This window comes from Pseudochaenichthys georgianus, chromosome 15 (assembly GCF_902827115.2).
Source record: "Pseudochaenichthys georgianus chromosome 15, fPseGeo1.2, whole genome shotgun sequence".
In the NCBI taxonomy this organism is placed as follows: Eukaryota; Metazoa; Chordata; class Actinopteri; order Perciformes; family Channichthyidae; genus Pseudochaenichthys; species Pseudochaenichthys georgianus.
The window spans coordinates 13,702,116-13,718,787 of NC_047517.1; the positions used below are offsets into that span (position 1 = coordinate 13,702,116).

The window sequence follows — 16,672 nt, forward strand, 5'->3', positions numbered from 1 at the left end:
CTTTGAGCACTGGAAAAGCGCTATAATAAATGCAAGGAATTATTATTATTAGTCAGGGGGGAGTGTGCGGGAGAGAAATTCCCTCTGGAGGGAACACAGGGATTTTAGCCTTTGCAGACCATTTACATGCACTAAGACCTAACACTACAGGGAAGGGAAACCCCCAAAAGCACAACAGAGCCTCTTTAAACCTTGAGGAGGTTTATGCACCTGGGCACAGTTTCCTGCTTCATCCAGGTTTTGTTCTAGCCTTGTTGGTAACGGCCTAGTTCCCTATCTGAGTCAGTTCAGGTAATCAGTTGTATAATCTAAGGAGGAGTTTGTATAAACTAATCTAACCAATTCTACAAATGGCATGGAATTAATAACATCTAATACCTTTCATATCGCAAACTCTCACTTTGACAGTTTTCACATCTGCCTGTCTGCCATCTGCTCTGCAGCCACTTCAATAATAGCTTGCAGCTGCAAAGGAAGCACTAGGGGGGTGGAAGGAAAAACCCAGAGGGGCGAGAGGTGAAGGGAGGGCAGGCAGGCAGGCAGAGGGAGGGAAGTGGGAGGGAGGAAGAAGGAAGGAGGGGGCGGTGAAAGCAGAGCTGTGATGCAAACAACGAATCACATGAGCAGGGATCTGTTTACAAACTGAGGGCTGTAGATAAGTGGAGAAGAGAGAGAAGGAAAGCAATGTGAGAAGCAAATACAGGAGAAGACAGGAGAGCCTGGATCTGAATTAACAGCAGCCGTTGTGTTCCTGTGTTGTTTACCTCCCTGTGTGCTTTGTTCAGAGCAGGAAGGCAGGGAAAGGGATGAGACTCTGCCCTCCACAGGAACACTGAGGCTGCCTGCCTTTCTGCTCGCCTGCTTGGCTGGCCGTGCTGCCGGGAAACACATCCATGTCCTTCCCTTTGTCTCTCCATAATTAGACTCGGCAGGATTTTCACAGCCAGAGAGGAGGAAAAGCGAGGTGGGGAGCTAAAGAAGACAGGAGAGAGGAGGAGAGGAAAGGAAGGGAGAAGAGAAAAGAAGAGGAGGAAGGGAGGGAGAGCCTCGTGACAATGTTTTGAACAGGAGGCAAAACAGAAGAGCTGGGACTGCGCCTATGACCAGAGGTACATAACCAGAGTGCTGGATGTGATTTGGAGTATATTTCCTCATACTGTCATTGGTGTTTTTTTATCCACAAGGCTCACAGGTTCATCTACAAGATTGTTGTCTTTGTCTTTCAGTGGCTGCACACTTCATCATCACTGCAAACTAAGGGTCAAATGAGGTTCAATTTTGAGTAATGTCTTCTTGAAAACTGGGAGTCTCTTATCAGATCTGCTTACTCCTGACCAGAAGTCACTGCACATCTGCTCTACTATCGGGGTTAAAGTAATCTGAACCTAGAAGGTGGTACAAAGCATGTGCTTTTGTGGTAACCAGACTTTGTGATATTGGAGAGGTCACGACCTCAAAGATTTTCTCGGTTTGCCAACCGAACATCCATATATCTGATGCATCCGGTCCAGTGGTGTAATGGTAAGTGTACTGGAACCGTTTGCACAGTTTTGATGCAAGTTCAAAGTTGGCCTAGTAATAATTGTATTGCTTACTAATCAGAGATTGAAATTCAAGCTCAACTTTAACAGAGTAGCGGCAGACAAACAAATTGTACTTTGTTTGCACTTTACCCTCCAACAGGCTTCGCTGTTTGTTTACCCAATGCAACGTATAGATACTTGCTGTCGTCACGAAGGTGTTAACATCCATGCTACACCTGTCCATGGGTTCTCTTTTTCCCTAAACTACCTTGAGATGCTTTTACACCCTTTGGTGTTACTGAGATGTCTTTCCATGCTCGCTCTGTATGCAGGGGATGGAGGCATTGATGGCTAACTAACCCTGGTTGTAGTATCTCTAAGGAATGTCCTGTGTTCATGTTTCCGCTTCGATGTCATACTGGACATTTATGTTTACTGCTAATGGTGCTCAGCTAATGCCACTTGCTTGACCACTGATATTCTCGGCTGGTTTGTTTCATGGTTTTGTCTGAAACAGAGGCCTCATTGTCATTTTGCTACCTGTTCAACCCAGTCTCACAGCATTTCGTGTTATAGTCACGACATTTAATTTATTCATTCGTGTTCACCAACACGATTTCCCCCTTTTTTTCGTGTCACACAGAACGATTTTAAAAGCAATGTATTTCTATTGGTAGTATGTTTCGTGCCTGCAACACGTCTTTTTGTCCGGTCTGGTCTTGGAAGACCGGATGCTGTGGGGTTCATAAAAACATGTTCTTAATCAATATCAAGCCACGATTATTGTTTTTATATCAAATCTTATAATGTCGGACTTTTTTTGCCGTCTGTGAGGAAAATAAATGGGGCTCAGAGCCTCAGAATACTAAAATCTGTATTTTATTCTTTTCTAAATAACACACTGTTATTTACTAAACAATAACACACAATTATCCTTGTTTTTATTTATTTGTTTAATTCTATAATCTTTGGCTTTTTTGCAGTCCGTCAGGAACTGAATTTCAAAATAAAATAACCGGAAACAGATACACACCAACTGAACTGATTACCCAAGATCCTATGGTTGAAGCTCGGTGATTGGATTGTTTAGCCGCAATGCACGTTGGGACATGGTGTTTATGCGATATGAAATCCGAAAAACATTTATAAAAAAAAGAAAATAATACTTTAATCCCAGTGTGCTTGCTTTTCTCTTTGGAAGTCATCACATAACGGCATTGTAATACACGGTTCGGTTGCATTAAATATTACACATCTGCCGTAGTTCTTTATTTATAGAGCCCTCATTAGATGACCTTTTGACAAACTGGAAGAAATGCCGCCGAAACTGAATACGTGACGTGGATCATAAATATATCAGCAATTAAACAACATCTTCTATTTATCTTCACACAATACGTCTCCTTGCAGTATCAACATTAGTTCGGCTGACTTTTATATCTGATCCAATTGGTAGATAGGCTGTATTTACCCCATAACGGTGCACAGCTGATATAAAAGGACTGTAGTTTTTAAAGATATTACTGATTTTCTTTTAATTAAAGAATGTAAATACTGAGTTGAGAGAACAGTCAGGGGTTTTGGGTGATGGGAGACACATCTATGGATTCAGAATTGCAATAGCTTACCATTAAATGACGGATATTTTCTGTCTGTGTGACACGAAAGAAATGGGAAAATCGTGTTGGTGAACACGAATCAATAGATTAAATGTCGTGACTATAACACGATATGCCGTGAGACTGGGTTGACCTGTTATGATAGTGCTACTCAGTCTGCATCACTAGCTAACACTTACTGGCTAGCTTTAGCTACATCATGACTAGCTAGCACTCACTAATCTGGTTTGGCTCTAGCAAGGTTAGGTTCCTTTACTGGCTTATCCTAAAGTGGTCATTGTATTTTATGTTACGTTTTCATGAACTGTCCCAAGTATTTGCCATCATTGCCAAGCGGGAATCAGGCAGCCCACATCAGCTTCAGACTTTTTTAGCTGGACTGGTCAACTTTGAAGGAAAAGGTGTGGTTTACTTTACTAGACTTAAGCACAGGTTTTAGCCTACCTGCGATAGGCTTATATTTCTCGTAAGAGGGCTATGCAAATACTTACAATACTGGAGTTACATCCAGGTGTAACTGTTACATCCAGGTGTAACTGTCAACTAACTGACAAAGCTAATGTTAGCTTGCTAATTAAAATGCTGTTAAAAAAAGAGGTTAACTGGCAATAGTTTAAATAACATGTTTCCTAGCAGACATTTACACATTAATAAAGTGTTAAAAAAATAGGACGTATTCTAGTTAATCAGGACATGCTAAACAAACTTACCACTAAATTAAGCTGCCACAAGAACAATCAATAAAGATCAATAAGAGCAACGATAACATTGTGTTAATGTGTTTTACAACTGATATGCGCTTAAACATACTTCCAAAAACGACCTTTAAACATATTATTTTACTATTAAGTTCTTTCAGTTTCCAGCCAGAACATTTAAAGTGTAAAACCAAAGGTTCTGTTCCTGTTAAACATTATTCAGGTACAGCCCTATCCAGTCTGCATGCATTTGCACAGTGGCCTACCTTTTACCAGTCGACTATCAATGATTTACCAACATCATGCTAAGATAACAGCTGCTTCCTCCTTCAGCCAAAACACCCCCCCCCAACCCCTCAACTGTACAACTGAGTACCGCAACGTCCTGACACGTGACCCCTGTCCATTAAGAAATGACTTTTGAACCAAGGGGTCACCTCAACGGTATTAAATGTGCCACTTGACCTTAAGAAATAGCTACTGTGGTTTAAGGCTGACATGCATCATGTGGAATGAAAACTGGCATGTCAAGCCCCTCAGGCTAACAACACCCCTTTCTTCCTGAGCCTAAACTCCAGCTAGTACCTACTCTTTAGTCCAGGACGCGGTCCAAGAAGTGGAACACATTCCTGTGTGATGCAAAAGATGCTTGTAAAAGTTCACATGAAAGTGCTTTGCCGTGCTGGAGAAGTCATTTTGATGTGGGATCTATTAACTTTGTAAATATGTGTAGGGTTTCTATCCTGGTGCAGGCACTGAATATTAGGAGGATAGTAAACAAAAGTAGAAACAATTATCTGAATTCTTCCAGTTATAGACTGTTATAGCTTAACTCGGTTTGATCCGTATCACTATAGATGTTAACCATCATTTATGAAATAAAGATTTGACTACAAATTAATGAAATTAATTTGGCAGATGCTTTGTCCAAAACAACGTATAATAAGTGCTTTAAAATCACATTGAAGAAAGGGCTAGATATGAGTCAAAAATGGGAGTGTAGACCTTTTAAAACAACATGGCTCTTTCTCCCACTTACTCACTTCTTATGTGAACACAAAGTTGGATATGACGTACTTCCATGACTGTACCTCAACTTTCACCAAGTTAAACAAATGCTAAGCAGCTTAAGAATCATGTCATCTGCTAAGTAGTATTACATTGCGATTTGAAATACGAGGCTTAGCAGTTGCAGTGTGGTGCATATGCGCCAGGCCTTACAAGTTACACAGATCTGTATGCCACATCGTCGTAATAGGAGGTTTAAACAGACAGGGTGCTGTATGATGGGATACCTTTGTCTAGGAGACCAGTTTGGACCATTGAAACAAACTGGCAAGCAGAGGTTTGTGCTCGAGTCTCCTATTTGATGACTTTAGACTCAATCATGAGACTTACAACTCAACTTGGACTGACCTTTTTGACTTGAAAATACTTTAAACCTGCCCCTAAAACATTTTTTTTATTTAAAGCGTTCCCTAAATCCACTTATCTCCGGAATCAACCAACTTTAACACTATTCTTTCCCAGCAAGTCTACACTGAGTTCCCCAGATCAACTTTCTTTGAACTAATCTCACAGCAGCCAATCAAGTTGCAGGAAAGGACCTTGAAGATCTAACAATTCGTACTGACTGTTAGTTTGAAAAATTATACCAATATAATATTGTTCTTGTACATGACTATGGTGTGATCAACAGAAAATGAATGTGTAGTATGCAAAACGACTAACTTAGGACTCGAAACTCAAATTGTAGGACTTGGGACTTTCCTGTTATGACTTGGGACTGCATTAAAAGAATTGAGACTTACTCGTGGCTTGCAATGCAATGACTTATTGCAAAACAGGAAGATGAAAGTGAACAGAATTTCTGGACGACCTATGCTCCACTTTAAGAGTGAGAGTGTTTACTGTAAGATAATACAGCCATGCACTTGTCCCACTATCTATAAGGGGACCGTTTTGATTCTGTCAACAGTGAGATTGTCATCTTAAAAGTTGTTCTGCTATCCACAATTCCACAATGAAAAGTGAGCTTTCAGGTTTGGCCTATTTGGCTAAAGAACAAGCCCAATAATCAGATCATCCACAAAATGAAACACCAACACTACTCAAAATCCTTTATGCATACATTATTCAAACAGACACACAACATAGCTAAACCTCTCATTGCTTTCAAATGGATCAACATTCTTTAAATGCCATTTGTAAAACCCTCTGTATGCACTTTGTTTTGAAAGTCGTAAACAAATGTCTTTGTCATTTCTGCTGGGTTTCTAAATGCCACATGATGTAGGCTACATTCCTTACATGTGAATTAACTGACTGCTGCTTTGTTAACTGAGGCTATTCATGTCTAAAACATGTAATTTTCCAAATGCATTTGACCACATTAATATATACTTATTCACATTTTTACTAACATTAGGCTTTGTTCATGAGTGCCTTGTTCTTTGTCTGAAAACAAGCTTGATTTGGTTTGGACTATAATGCCGTCATGCTATATTATATATGCTGATATGATGGACATGATGCAGTTTGATAAATAGTATTTAATTGTCAAAATTGTTATTTGTTCACTGTATGTAGGAAGCCTCCACATGAATTAATATTTGTACTAGTTTAAATACATATGTAATGGCTAGCTCACAATACCTTTTTTCAAATGCAGTTTCAGAGGCTTTCACTCGGACAAAAATACAAATCTGAGGAAATATGGAAATTATCTGCTGCTGTTATATATTTTTTCCTCCTGTTGCTTTATGTTTTATGTACGTTTTATGTTTCCCTTTTTCATTTCTGTAATCTTTCTTTTATGTGTCCTATCCTCTCAGGGTGTCTGTGTGACGACCCCTACTGCACAATGACCTCTGAAGAGCTCTTCCACCTGCCGCTCAATGTCTACATCATCATCCTGGGCATCGGCCTCTTCATCCTCATGCTCACCCTCATCTTCTGCTGCTACCTGTTCAGGTACAACACAACAGACCTAGAGCTCCTGTACGGGATCCACACAATGTGACTGTGACAGAATAATCTACTTAATTACATGACGAGTGTTAGCATGTTCCAAAAAATCATCATCCAGTCAAATTCATCCCCTGATAATGGGAGACATGATTCTAGTTTAGCTCCACAGTCCGTCAAACCTGAAATTTGCCTTGAAGGAATATGATTCTCAAAGTGTCACAGATCATTAACCTGTAAACAGAAGTCATTTTCTGGTGAAGCTCTTCTGTTGGTTGTCCCTCACCCTGCCTCAACTACTTTTACATAGTTAGTTATATTATCTTTGAACCATTTTAATGAAATACACTCAATGCAGAGACCTCTCCATGTATTGGCAGTGGCTCAGTCAGTAGGGGCTTGGACTGTGAGTCGGGGTTCAAGTCCCCGACCAGACCTAAATATGGAGTGTGGACTGCTACTTGGAGAGGTCCCAGTTCACCTCCTGCCCCACCGGACAACATACCTATATAAAACATGTCTGTGAAGTTTTGTTTGCACAGATCATGCATTTTAGCCATGCCTCATTTCGCTCTATTTTCTCTTTTCCAGCCCTGTTTTCTGTGATGTAGCTTTAATGCAAATTAGCTGCAGCTGACCACCCCACCCTGCAGGAGAGGGGGGTGCTCTGATCAGCTGCTGGGCTCTCAGAAGAGGTGGAGGAAAAGAGAGGCTCCGTCCTCCGTGTTTTATTCTTATATGATTATTGAGTCGTTATTCATTTGTTTTAAAGCTCAATAAATAACAAAGAAGACCTTTGACCGGCACTTTTCTAACTTTGTCTGGAAGATTTAAATTTTAACGTGACATGTTGACCGGCGAAAAAAAATCGAACTGAAACTCTGCTGCATGGTCCCCTCGTCCCTTGGAAGAGGCGGAGAGGTGGGTGTTTGTCATCTTCTGGTGGACTACCGGATAGATTTACAGCAGCAGGAGCAAACGCTTGCCTCGGGGAGGGAGAAAAAGATCCAGAGCGTCCACAGAGGAGAATAAATAGAAGGGCAACCGTGGCAACCATGCGCCGGAAGTCTTCTTTGCTGCTTTTGTGGCAGACTACAGCGCCACTTACAGGCCTGGCATATGTACTACAGCGTCTCCAGCGCTTTCGAGCGGTCTCTCATTCCCCTGATAGTTGGAGAGTTGCCCATATAGGCAGAGAACCCCTTTTCTGACGTCAGAAAAAAAAATTCAAATCTGTATCAGCTCCGTTGCGGCCCCGTTTTTAGAGATTTAGGTATGGAGGAAAAGAGAGAGTGTTGTATTTTCTGACACTTGGTGAGTTCCCTGACACACCGGGGACACATATTCATGAATAAAAGACGTACAAAAGTGCATTTTGCATGATAGGTCCCCTTTAAGTAAAAGTAGAAATGCATTAGCATAAACATTTAGAAAAAGTAAAAGTACTTCTGCACAATGGACCATTTCAGAATTCTATTAAGTACAGAATCAGTTAAATGTAATTCAAGTATCTAAAGTAAAAGTACTAGTTATTCAGAATGGATATATTCACACTATTTTATTAGTATGGTTATTATATTATATTGTTTTTATACTTGTAAAAGTATGCTAGATGCTAGATGCTGGATACTGGATAGTGGATACTTGAAATATTGTGGAGATTATTAGTACAGTACTGCATTATAGCATATTGTGTCTTTCAGGTGCACAAAACACCTATGTTATACAAATGTAGGAGAATAAAACAATGATATTCACCTCTGACATGTCGTGGGGCAGAAATACTCAAGTAAAGTACAAATAGGTCAAAAACGTACTTAAGTACAATACTTTACTAGTTACTTTCCACCACTGGAAAGGGGTGAGAAATGGAAAGGAGTAGAACATGTTTGCTGGGGTTACGCTGGGGAGAAACTCAACGTTAGTCTTAGCTCATTACATTTGATTGTTTCTGTGACGTAGTTTAAATATTTGATGACACTCCAGGCAAGTTCACAAGTTCTTTATCGGTAGTTTATATGTGTACGTTTATGGAAATCCATAATGTATATTTGTGGGTTTCAGTCCCTAAGAGACAACACAATACTATTTTGGGTTTCGAGCTGATAAAGGCAGTGTCTGAAAAACCTGTTCAAGTGTTAACTTCGCTAAGGAGGTGATGTTTTGTTGATTTGTTTGGCTTCTAGAATTAACAAATAAAAAAAGCCATTTTGTAAAGCTATATTTATTTAGAGTTGCCTAGAATCTTTGATCCATTTATGCTTTCAACAACTTATAATCAACCTAACTGAACTGGATTACAGTCAGAATTCTTCTACATGTATAAGGGCACATTCTTGAAGGTTTTACAGCCTGTTTGCGGTGAGCGTATAGATGCACAGGCTGTAACTTGAATTTTGCATTGTGTGAATTCCAGGGCTGCTTGACTCTCAGCTGATTCCTACAGCATGACGAGACATGTCGTGCAGGAATACAGATGTGGAGAGTCGTGCATCATATCATTTTTATGACTCTAAATGACAGCATGATACGTTTGTTTTCTGCTTCACAGACTCAGGCGAAGAGGTGCAAGAGAGCAGTATGGTTACAATGAGGTAATATGTTTATACTATATCCAGTTTGAGTTAAATTGTAATTCAAACTATTTTAATCTGCTTTTTTTATCTGGTGAAATATGCATTATGTCACAAGTATCATTCTCTTCCACAGGTTGTTTTGAAAGGAGCGGGGAAGAAGCTGAGCCTTATTGGGGTAAGTTGAATACAGAGAATAATAGGCTAAATCAATGTGGAATAAATGCTTTAGTGGGTTGGTGACTTGTGTCTTTAACTTGTATTCAAATTAGTTGATAGCTGCAATTTTTACTAACACATTAAATAATGTGCGTAACTACAGTGGAAACAGAAGTTTTTTTCAGTTTCTATTATTGGCAATGTTGTCCAATAATAGTGTGAAAATATAGCAGTATAATTCAAGGATTTACTGCATAATGACATCCCTATTTAACACTTGCGCTTCTATTGGCTAGCGCTCCAACACATTGTACGTGATAGGCTAAGCGGCGGGACAACTCTAAGCCATTGACCAATCACAACAGAGCCGGCCAGCTAACCAATCAGAGCAGACTGGGCTCTGGTTTCAGACAGAGGGTGGAAAAACAGGCAGTAGTTGTCAAGTATTACCTGGCCATAATGAAAAGGTAATACTGTATATTTAGTCTGGCCATTTTTAAAGGTGGCTCTGACAGTCATGTTAACGTTCTTCTGGCTGACTTATACCCGATATTATTATGTCCCGATTCAATCGTACATAATAATTTCGAAAAAAGACAATGAGAAAATACTAACATAGTAGTGAGTCTATAGCTTATCAATTTAATTCCAGGAAGTGAGAAAATACATACGTTTGAGTATTAAGATGAATAGGGCAATGATGGCAATGATGACATTTATTTCAATGTATTCATGGAGAATTTTTACTGGTGATTATTTATGTAAAGAATCCCACAGTACAAGCAGCTGAACAAGCATTATTGCTCAGACTTTGTAAATGCTGTATACTGGCGATTCTGATTTCTTTAGGATATTACCTATATACTTTAGGTGTTGATTATGAACTGTTTTCCTAACCTGTCGTTTCTCCTTTCTAGCAAACATGTGCGGTGTGTTTAGATGAGTTCCGCAGCAGGGACGAGCTTGGAGTGTGCTCATGTTCTCACGCCTTTCACAAGAAGTAAGTTCCATATTCCTGCTTTGTATTCATCTAACAGCTGACTCCATATGTTGGTGAACTTGCAAACTGTGTTTCAAACTGCCAGTCGTAAAAAAACAGAAAAAAAAACACCAGACATGATTAGTTTGTTTGGCTTTTCACAAATTGCTGGTCCTTTTTTAAAAACATAAAAATATTTGTTTTCTTAACATTTTTTCAAGACATTATATGGAAAAATCTTGAGGAACCAGATTTACAAACTAAATTCCCCTTCATGCTCTTTTTTTATTTTATTTCTGAGCAAAAAAGATATTGAGCAAGTTTTTGAGGCTGCTCTTCAGAAAATGACGCTTAAATTCCTGACAACATTATGCTGCATGTTTGAGTATGAGACCGGTTTTCACACTGCAGTGGAGGTGTAACGTATAGTGTTTTCAGACCGGTCTTTCTCCACCTGTGTCAGCAGCATCTTGAACTGTGTACAGATCCTGTATATCTGTTTGTTCAGTCCTGTTAGCATCTGTTGATGAAGAAAAACATGTTTTTTCCATACACTGGTCAAAATCATAGGTCAAAATGCACCTCTACTTGTGTATATAAAAATGCATCTGAAGATTTCTCCTAAATTCAACAGGCCTAAACCTTACACAATGCCTCAGTTATATACTAATACACATTAAACAAAACATTTGGGATGACAAATGTGTTCATGTTAGTAATCAACATGGTGAGGTTTCATTGTGCTTTTAGCTAAATGTTAGCCCTCATTTAGCTTTTTTGGTTTTCCCTTTCCTGTAGTTTACTATATAGGTTTTAGTGCATGTAAATGGTCTGCAAAGGCTACAATCCCAAAGTTCCCCCCAGAGGAAGTTTCTCTCCCACACACTCCTCCATGCCTTAAACGCCTCCATTGGACTCCTTTTGACTTCCGTAACATAGGGACATAACTATGTGACATTCGCGCTTCTATTGGCTAGGGCTGCAACACATTGTACGTGATAGGCTAAGGGGCGGGACATCTCTTAGTGGGCTCTGGTTTAAGACAGAGGTTGAAGAGTGTAGCTGCAGCAAAAGAAGTATGAGAAAAATAAAGAGCTTTTTGAACATTAGAGACCTACCTCAGTAACTTACTTTGTCTTGCTTTTGAAATGATTAAATATGGTAACATGTCTCATCTATCTGCTTTCTTCAGGTGTCTGATCAAATGGTTAGAGATCCGCAGTGTCTGCCCCATGTGCAACAAGCCCATTTGTCGCCTCCTGCCCCCACCCCAACAAGCTCAAGAGCAGCCCCAGAGTCTCTTGGAGGTCTGACAGGGGGATGGATGTCCAGCAGCACCTTACACAGTCACTTGACACCTGTCTGTCACTACTGATGGGCGCTGTTTCCCAATCATACAGATGATGGTGTAGGTAATGCAAACATTTTAAGACAGAGCTTCTCTGGAAGTAGAAATGATAAGTGCAGAGCCAAAAAGCCTAAAATATGTGGAGGGAGATTATAACACTAACACAGGGGTGGAAAAGGTAATAATTATCCACTAATACTTGATATGGCATATACATAGCAGATTAAGGCTAACTATCAAGCCTAAATTCTGCCGTTAATCGTACAAAGCCAGTAAGCTAAGTGCCTGCAGATCCTCTAAATTAGAGAAACACTCGTCACACTGAGCATGTGTGTATGAAATCCCAGTTTACTCTCTATTATAGACATGCTCTTTGGGATATGGACACAATTTAGATGAAGAATTTTTTTTTTGCCACTTGTGGTCTTTCAATCCAAACAAAACAAGTGGTCTAGGGAAGTGGTGTAGAATCATGGGAGTTGTAGTCTTCGCCACCATTGCCTTCATTTCAGTCAGCTTCTCCAGGGAGCCTAATTACTTTGAGAGGTCTCCTTCTCTTAAAGAAATGGACCAAGTAAACAATAATGTGGCTTAAAAATAGAAAAAAGCTTTTAGGAGACAACCCCAATGCTGACATTTGCACAAAGGAGTTACAATGTATGTATTTCTCTAGGTTTTTAAAGGGTTTAAAAGATTTTGGATAATGTAAGTACAAAACCCGACAAAATGTGAGATAGGTCTCATTGTTTTTTAGACATTTTAATGTGGAAATGTTAAAAAAAGTATCTTTAACTGCCAAGCTTACAATAACTCTTGCACCCTAACGTACAGGCATCCAAAAGCCCCTGCTCAATTCAGAGGAAATCACAAATGCTCTTCAACATTTTTCTTCAGTACTGATAGCCTTTATTATTGTTAAATCAATTATTTAAGATTGATGTAATAATCTGATGCAAAGAAACTTTTGGAGAGATAAATAAAATGATGTAACAGCATATGTGACACCAAGACAACAGCATCAGGATTTACCATTAACATCATGTCATCACCAAAAGTCGTTGGCATCATCATCAGAGTGTGAAGATGGTGTTACTGTTGCAACTCAAGTTAATATATTATTTCTGCCATCAGAGCAGCTCTGTGAAATGTTTTTTTGACAAACACAAGTCTGCCCACTTTGACATTAGCCAAAAAATTACACGCATGCAGAGCCACAAGAAATGGAGCTTGGATAGAGGAAGATTCAAATGACGGACACCAGCTGTGAAGATATCTAAACCTCCTTTGGCTTTGTGTTGCTCCAAACTTGATCGTGCATGCAGATTTTGTGATGAAATAAAAAAGAGGACTTTTAAGAAAATTTTAAAGAATGAGGATTATGTATATTTTGGCTGTAACCTCTGATTGCCTCACAGTTATTAAACTCCATCAGTGTTGCCAAGCTGGGTGAAGGTAATGAAGCCTTAATTGGCAAGACAATTACGTCATATGGGATCTGATGTCTTGTAGGAACGGTTTTGTTATATTACTGACTTTTTATTGTTAGTGTCAGTGATGCGAGAAAACTTGACTGTCATTTGTCAAAGAGTTGGATGTCACTGTTGCCTTTGGGACAGATGTAAGTGCTTTGTACTTTAGTGATATAAATAGACACAGGTGCACTGATAGAAGAGCCTGTTTAAGCTGGTTTCTTGAGGGAGGTGCACCATAAACATCCTCCTCTGTATGTACCATGTAATATATATTGAGTACTCTGTAAATTGTAAATGCTTTTGAATATTCTGACTTTAGAAGAAGAAAAATATAACTGGTGTTTTGATATTGTCATTTGGATCCAAGTCTTTTTTTCTAGTTTTGCTACATGTTGACACTTACATATTTGTATTTATATGTTGTTATAATATACGGAAAGGTTTACAACATTTTAGTTGCTTTGGGTTGATGTTAACAACTGTGTGCTAACGTGACGGAAGGATTTCCACCAATACATATGCCTGATAAAAAATCTCCATACATTACTCAAACATGGGTTATTGTGTGTGGCGGGGGTAACTTCTACAGTTAATTAAGGGCCGTAAAAAATATTTTAGACAGGGTAGCCCACGGCAACATCTGAGGGTCAGTTGGTCCCCTCCGGTCTAAACTGAACAAGTCATCTCTCGACAACTATTGGATGAAATGTAATTAGATTTTGTATAGATGTTTATGATACAAATCCTACTGACTGCTACTAATAAAGTGCTGCAGAAATTAGCTAGCAAATGTTGCACTTCTGGTTGTTTCGTGTCAAGCGAGCATGAGTCCGCGTTCAGTTTAGTAGTGGAGCGGTGGAGCCATGAAGTCATGTGACTGTGGTCTAGTTGATTTATAGCAGGGCTATTCAAGTAATTTGGAATGGGGGCCGGTTGATGAAAATGATCCAAAGCAAGGGGCCGGGAAAAAAATTACTTGAAATATGAGCAATCATATTAAGAGCTTCAGATACAGTAAATACTACAGCAGGTCACCCTTGAAAAAGAGATCAATGATCTCAATGGGATTCACCAGCATAAATAAAGGTTTGAAATTAAATTAATTGACTACAACAGCATAGTGGAGTGCATATATTTTGTTTAATTAAATCAAACATAGCCCCAAGGCCTTTATAAATGGCAAGTTCAGAACTCAGTACATGTGAAGCTAATATAACCATCAACATCATTAGATTTAGATTAAATGATCTAATAATTCACACAAAATAGCAATTTAGGGCCATACACAAACAACTGTGCATAATGGTATAATAACAATAAAGACAAGTGAGCCATACCACATCAATTGCTTAATTAAAAATCAAAAACAATTGTCAAAAGACTTGTATTCATTACCAAACCACAACACACAGCCTTTTCAAACTCAAACCTTTTTTGATTAACATAGTGATAACTGTATGCAACCAACTTGGCAGATATGTGCCATCTAATGAGAGAAATGGCATTTTTTCGATTTAGCAAGAGCAGGGATGTCGGGAGTATACGTTGTCATGGCAATACGCATACAGTGATGCAGATGCTGGTCGGAGTCGGATGCGCGATTATTAGTTTTTATGGCATTCATGTGTGAGAATGCCGATTCGCAGGTGTAAGTCGAGCCGAACATTGTGAGGACAAAAAGTGCAAGACCCCTTGAATGAGGGAATTTCTCGTGGCTGACTTCATGAGTCCAGAACTTTTCAGAACCTGCCAGCTGAAATGACTGTCGCAGATCAAACAGCAGCGTAAAACTCATAATTCTCTATCAGACACAGAAAGGCGTTGGCTTTTTTATGTTTTGAATTGCGGAGAAACGCCATGATCTCCTCCTTAAGTTCACAAAATCGTTTCAAGACGTTTCCTTTGCTTAGCCATCTAATGGCACTGTGCATGAGCAAATCATTATATTGAGCTGACATGTCTGACAACATCTGGCGGAAAAGGCGGTGCTGTAAACTGGAGTTTCAACGAATAAAGTTAATAATCGCCATGACAGAGTCCATTGTGTTTTTTAACTCACCAATCAGTTTTGCGCACAGGAGGCTTTGGTGGATGAGGCAATGCAGCGATCTCAGCTGTGGAGCCACATCTGCCAGCCTAGCGGACAGTACCTGTGTTCGGCCCGACATCGTAGGGGCCCCATCCGTTACAAGCATGTTAATACGATCCAATCCCAACTTGTGCTCCTTGAAAAACGAAACCACTTTGTGGAACATCATCTCACCGGTCGTGTGTCCATCCAAAGGAATTCATCCAAGTAGATCCTCCCGAAAGCACTCACCATCAAAGAATCTAACATAGAGGCACAGCTGTGCAACATCGCTGCTGTCAGTGAATTCATCAATAGCTAGCGACATAACCTCCGCCTTTCACAGTTTGTCCAAGAGAATCTCAAAAACGTCCGATGCAAGGGTCTCCACTCTCCTTGACGTGTCAGAAATCGGAATGTTCTTAATTGAGTCAATAACGCTTTTTCTGATTTTCTCATCTGCAACCACTTGAACCAATTGATGCAAGCATACACTCTTTGACTGTCTCTGCGTCCGTAAAAGGCCTTTTCTTTTTGCCTAATATCCAGGCCACTCGTAGGGACGCTGCTGTAGCTCTCTCTTGGTCAGTGCAAGCCCGATACAGGGAGCTACGTCTTTGGTCATAGCACGAAGTTAGCCCCAAAATCTTCTGGCGGCGAGCATCAGAGCCCGCAAGAAAAGTGGCGTCAAAGTTGGCGTGAGCAGTCTTAAAATGCCTTCTCAAGTTGTACTCTTTACACACCGATAAACACTCATTGCAGATTAAACACACGGGCCTCCCACTGACATTTACACACAAGTACTTCTCTTTCCACTCGCTGTTGAATTGTCGGTTTTCGGTGTCAACCTTTCGTTTTTTTAACGTAGAAAGAGACATTTTGATATCCAACTATGCTGACCAGGTTTGATTAATCATTCCATTGGCGCGAAACCGTCGAAGGTGCGCAAGCTTGTAGTGAAGGGCAGCGCGAGCCGCGAGGACGCGCGCAGAGACGCAATAAATGACAGGAGTTGGTAGTAGGTGGGTTCGAAACCCGAGCCCGCCAAAGTTTTCAGGCAATGTCTTCCCCTCTATCTCTCAATGTAACACCCTCTCAGGAATAAAAGCACTCTGGTCCAAAAAAATAAATAATTGAAATAAAAAAAAGAAATTTTTTTTTTTTTTCTTTTTTTTTTACTTTTTAACATTATACTCAAAGGGCCAGTAAATATCACCCGGGGGCCGGATTCGGCCCGCGGGCCGCCAGTTGAATAGCCCTGGTTTA

At 39.9% G+C, this 16,672-nt stretch overlaps 1 protein-coding gene across 2 annotated transcripts; it reads left to right on the forward strand.

Annotated features, from left to right (window-relative positions):
* Positions 1-607: 607 nt before the first annotated feature.
* On the forward strand, positions 608-13,693 carry LOC117459663 (RING finger protein 122-like). Of its 2 annotated transcripts, XM_034100701.1 has the most exons (7): positions 608-1,109; positions 1,227-1,521; positions 6,675-6,813; positions 9,359-9,401; positions 9,517-9,558; positions 10,457-10,539; positions 11,711-13,693. In XM_034100701.1, the coding sequence occupies exons 2-7, from the start codon at positions 1,497-1,499 to the stop codon at positions 11,829-11,831; spliced, it is 453 nt and encodes a 150-aa protein (XP_033956592.1). In that variant the 5' UTR covers positions 608-1,109; positions 1,227-1,496; the 3' UTR covers positions 11,832-13,693. The 2 variants fall into 2 exon arrangements, with proteins under 2 accessions (XP_033956592.1, XP_033956593.1); XM_034100702.2 differs by lacking the exon at positions 1,227-1,521 and having other exon boundaries at positions 609-1,109.
* The last annotated feature ends 2,979 nt before the right edge of the window (positions 13,694-16,672 follow it).

What these genes read in the sequence shown, in the direction of transcription:
- LOC117459663 (XM_034100701.1), top strand. Translation starts at nt 1,497, where the DNA reads ATGCATCCGGTCCAGTGGTGTAATG. An exon ending in AGCAGTATGGTTACAATGAG is followed by an intron (nt 9,402 to 9,516) that starts GTAATATGTTTA and finishes TCTCTTCCACAG; the next exon opens with GTTGTTTTGAAAGGAGCGGG. An exon ending in TCTCACGCCTTTCACAAGAA is followed by an intron (nt 10,540 to 11,710) that starts GTAAGTTCCATA and finishes TGCTTTCTTCAG; the next exon opens with GTGTCTGATCAAATGGTTAG.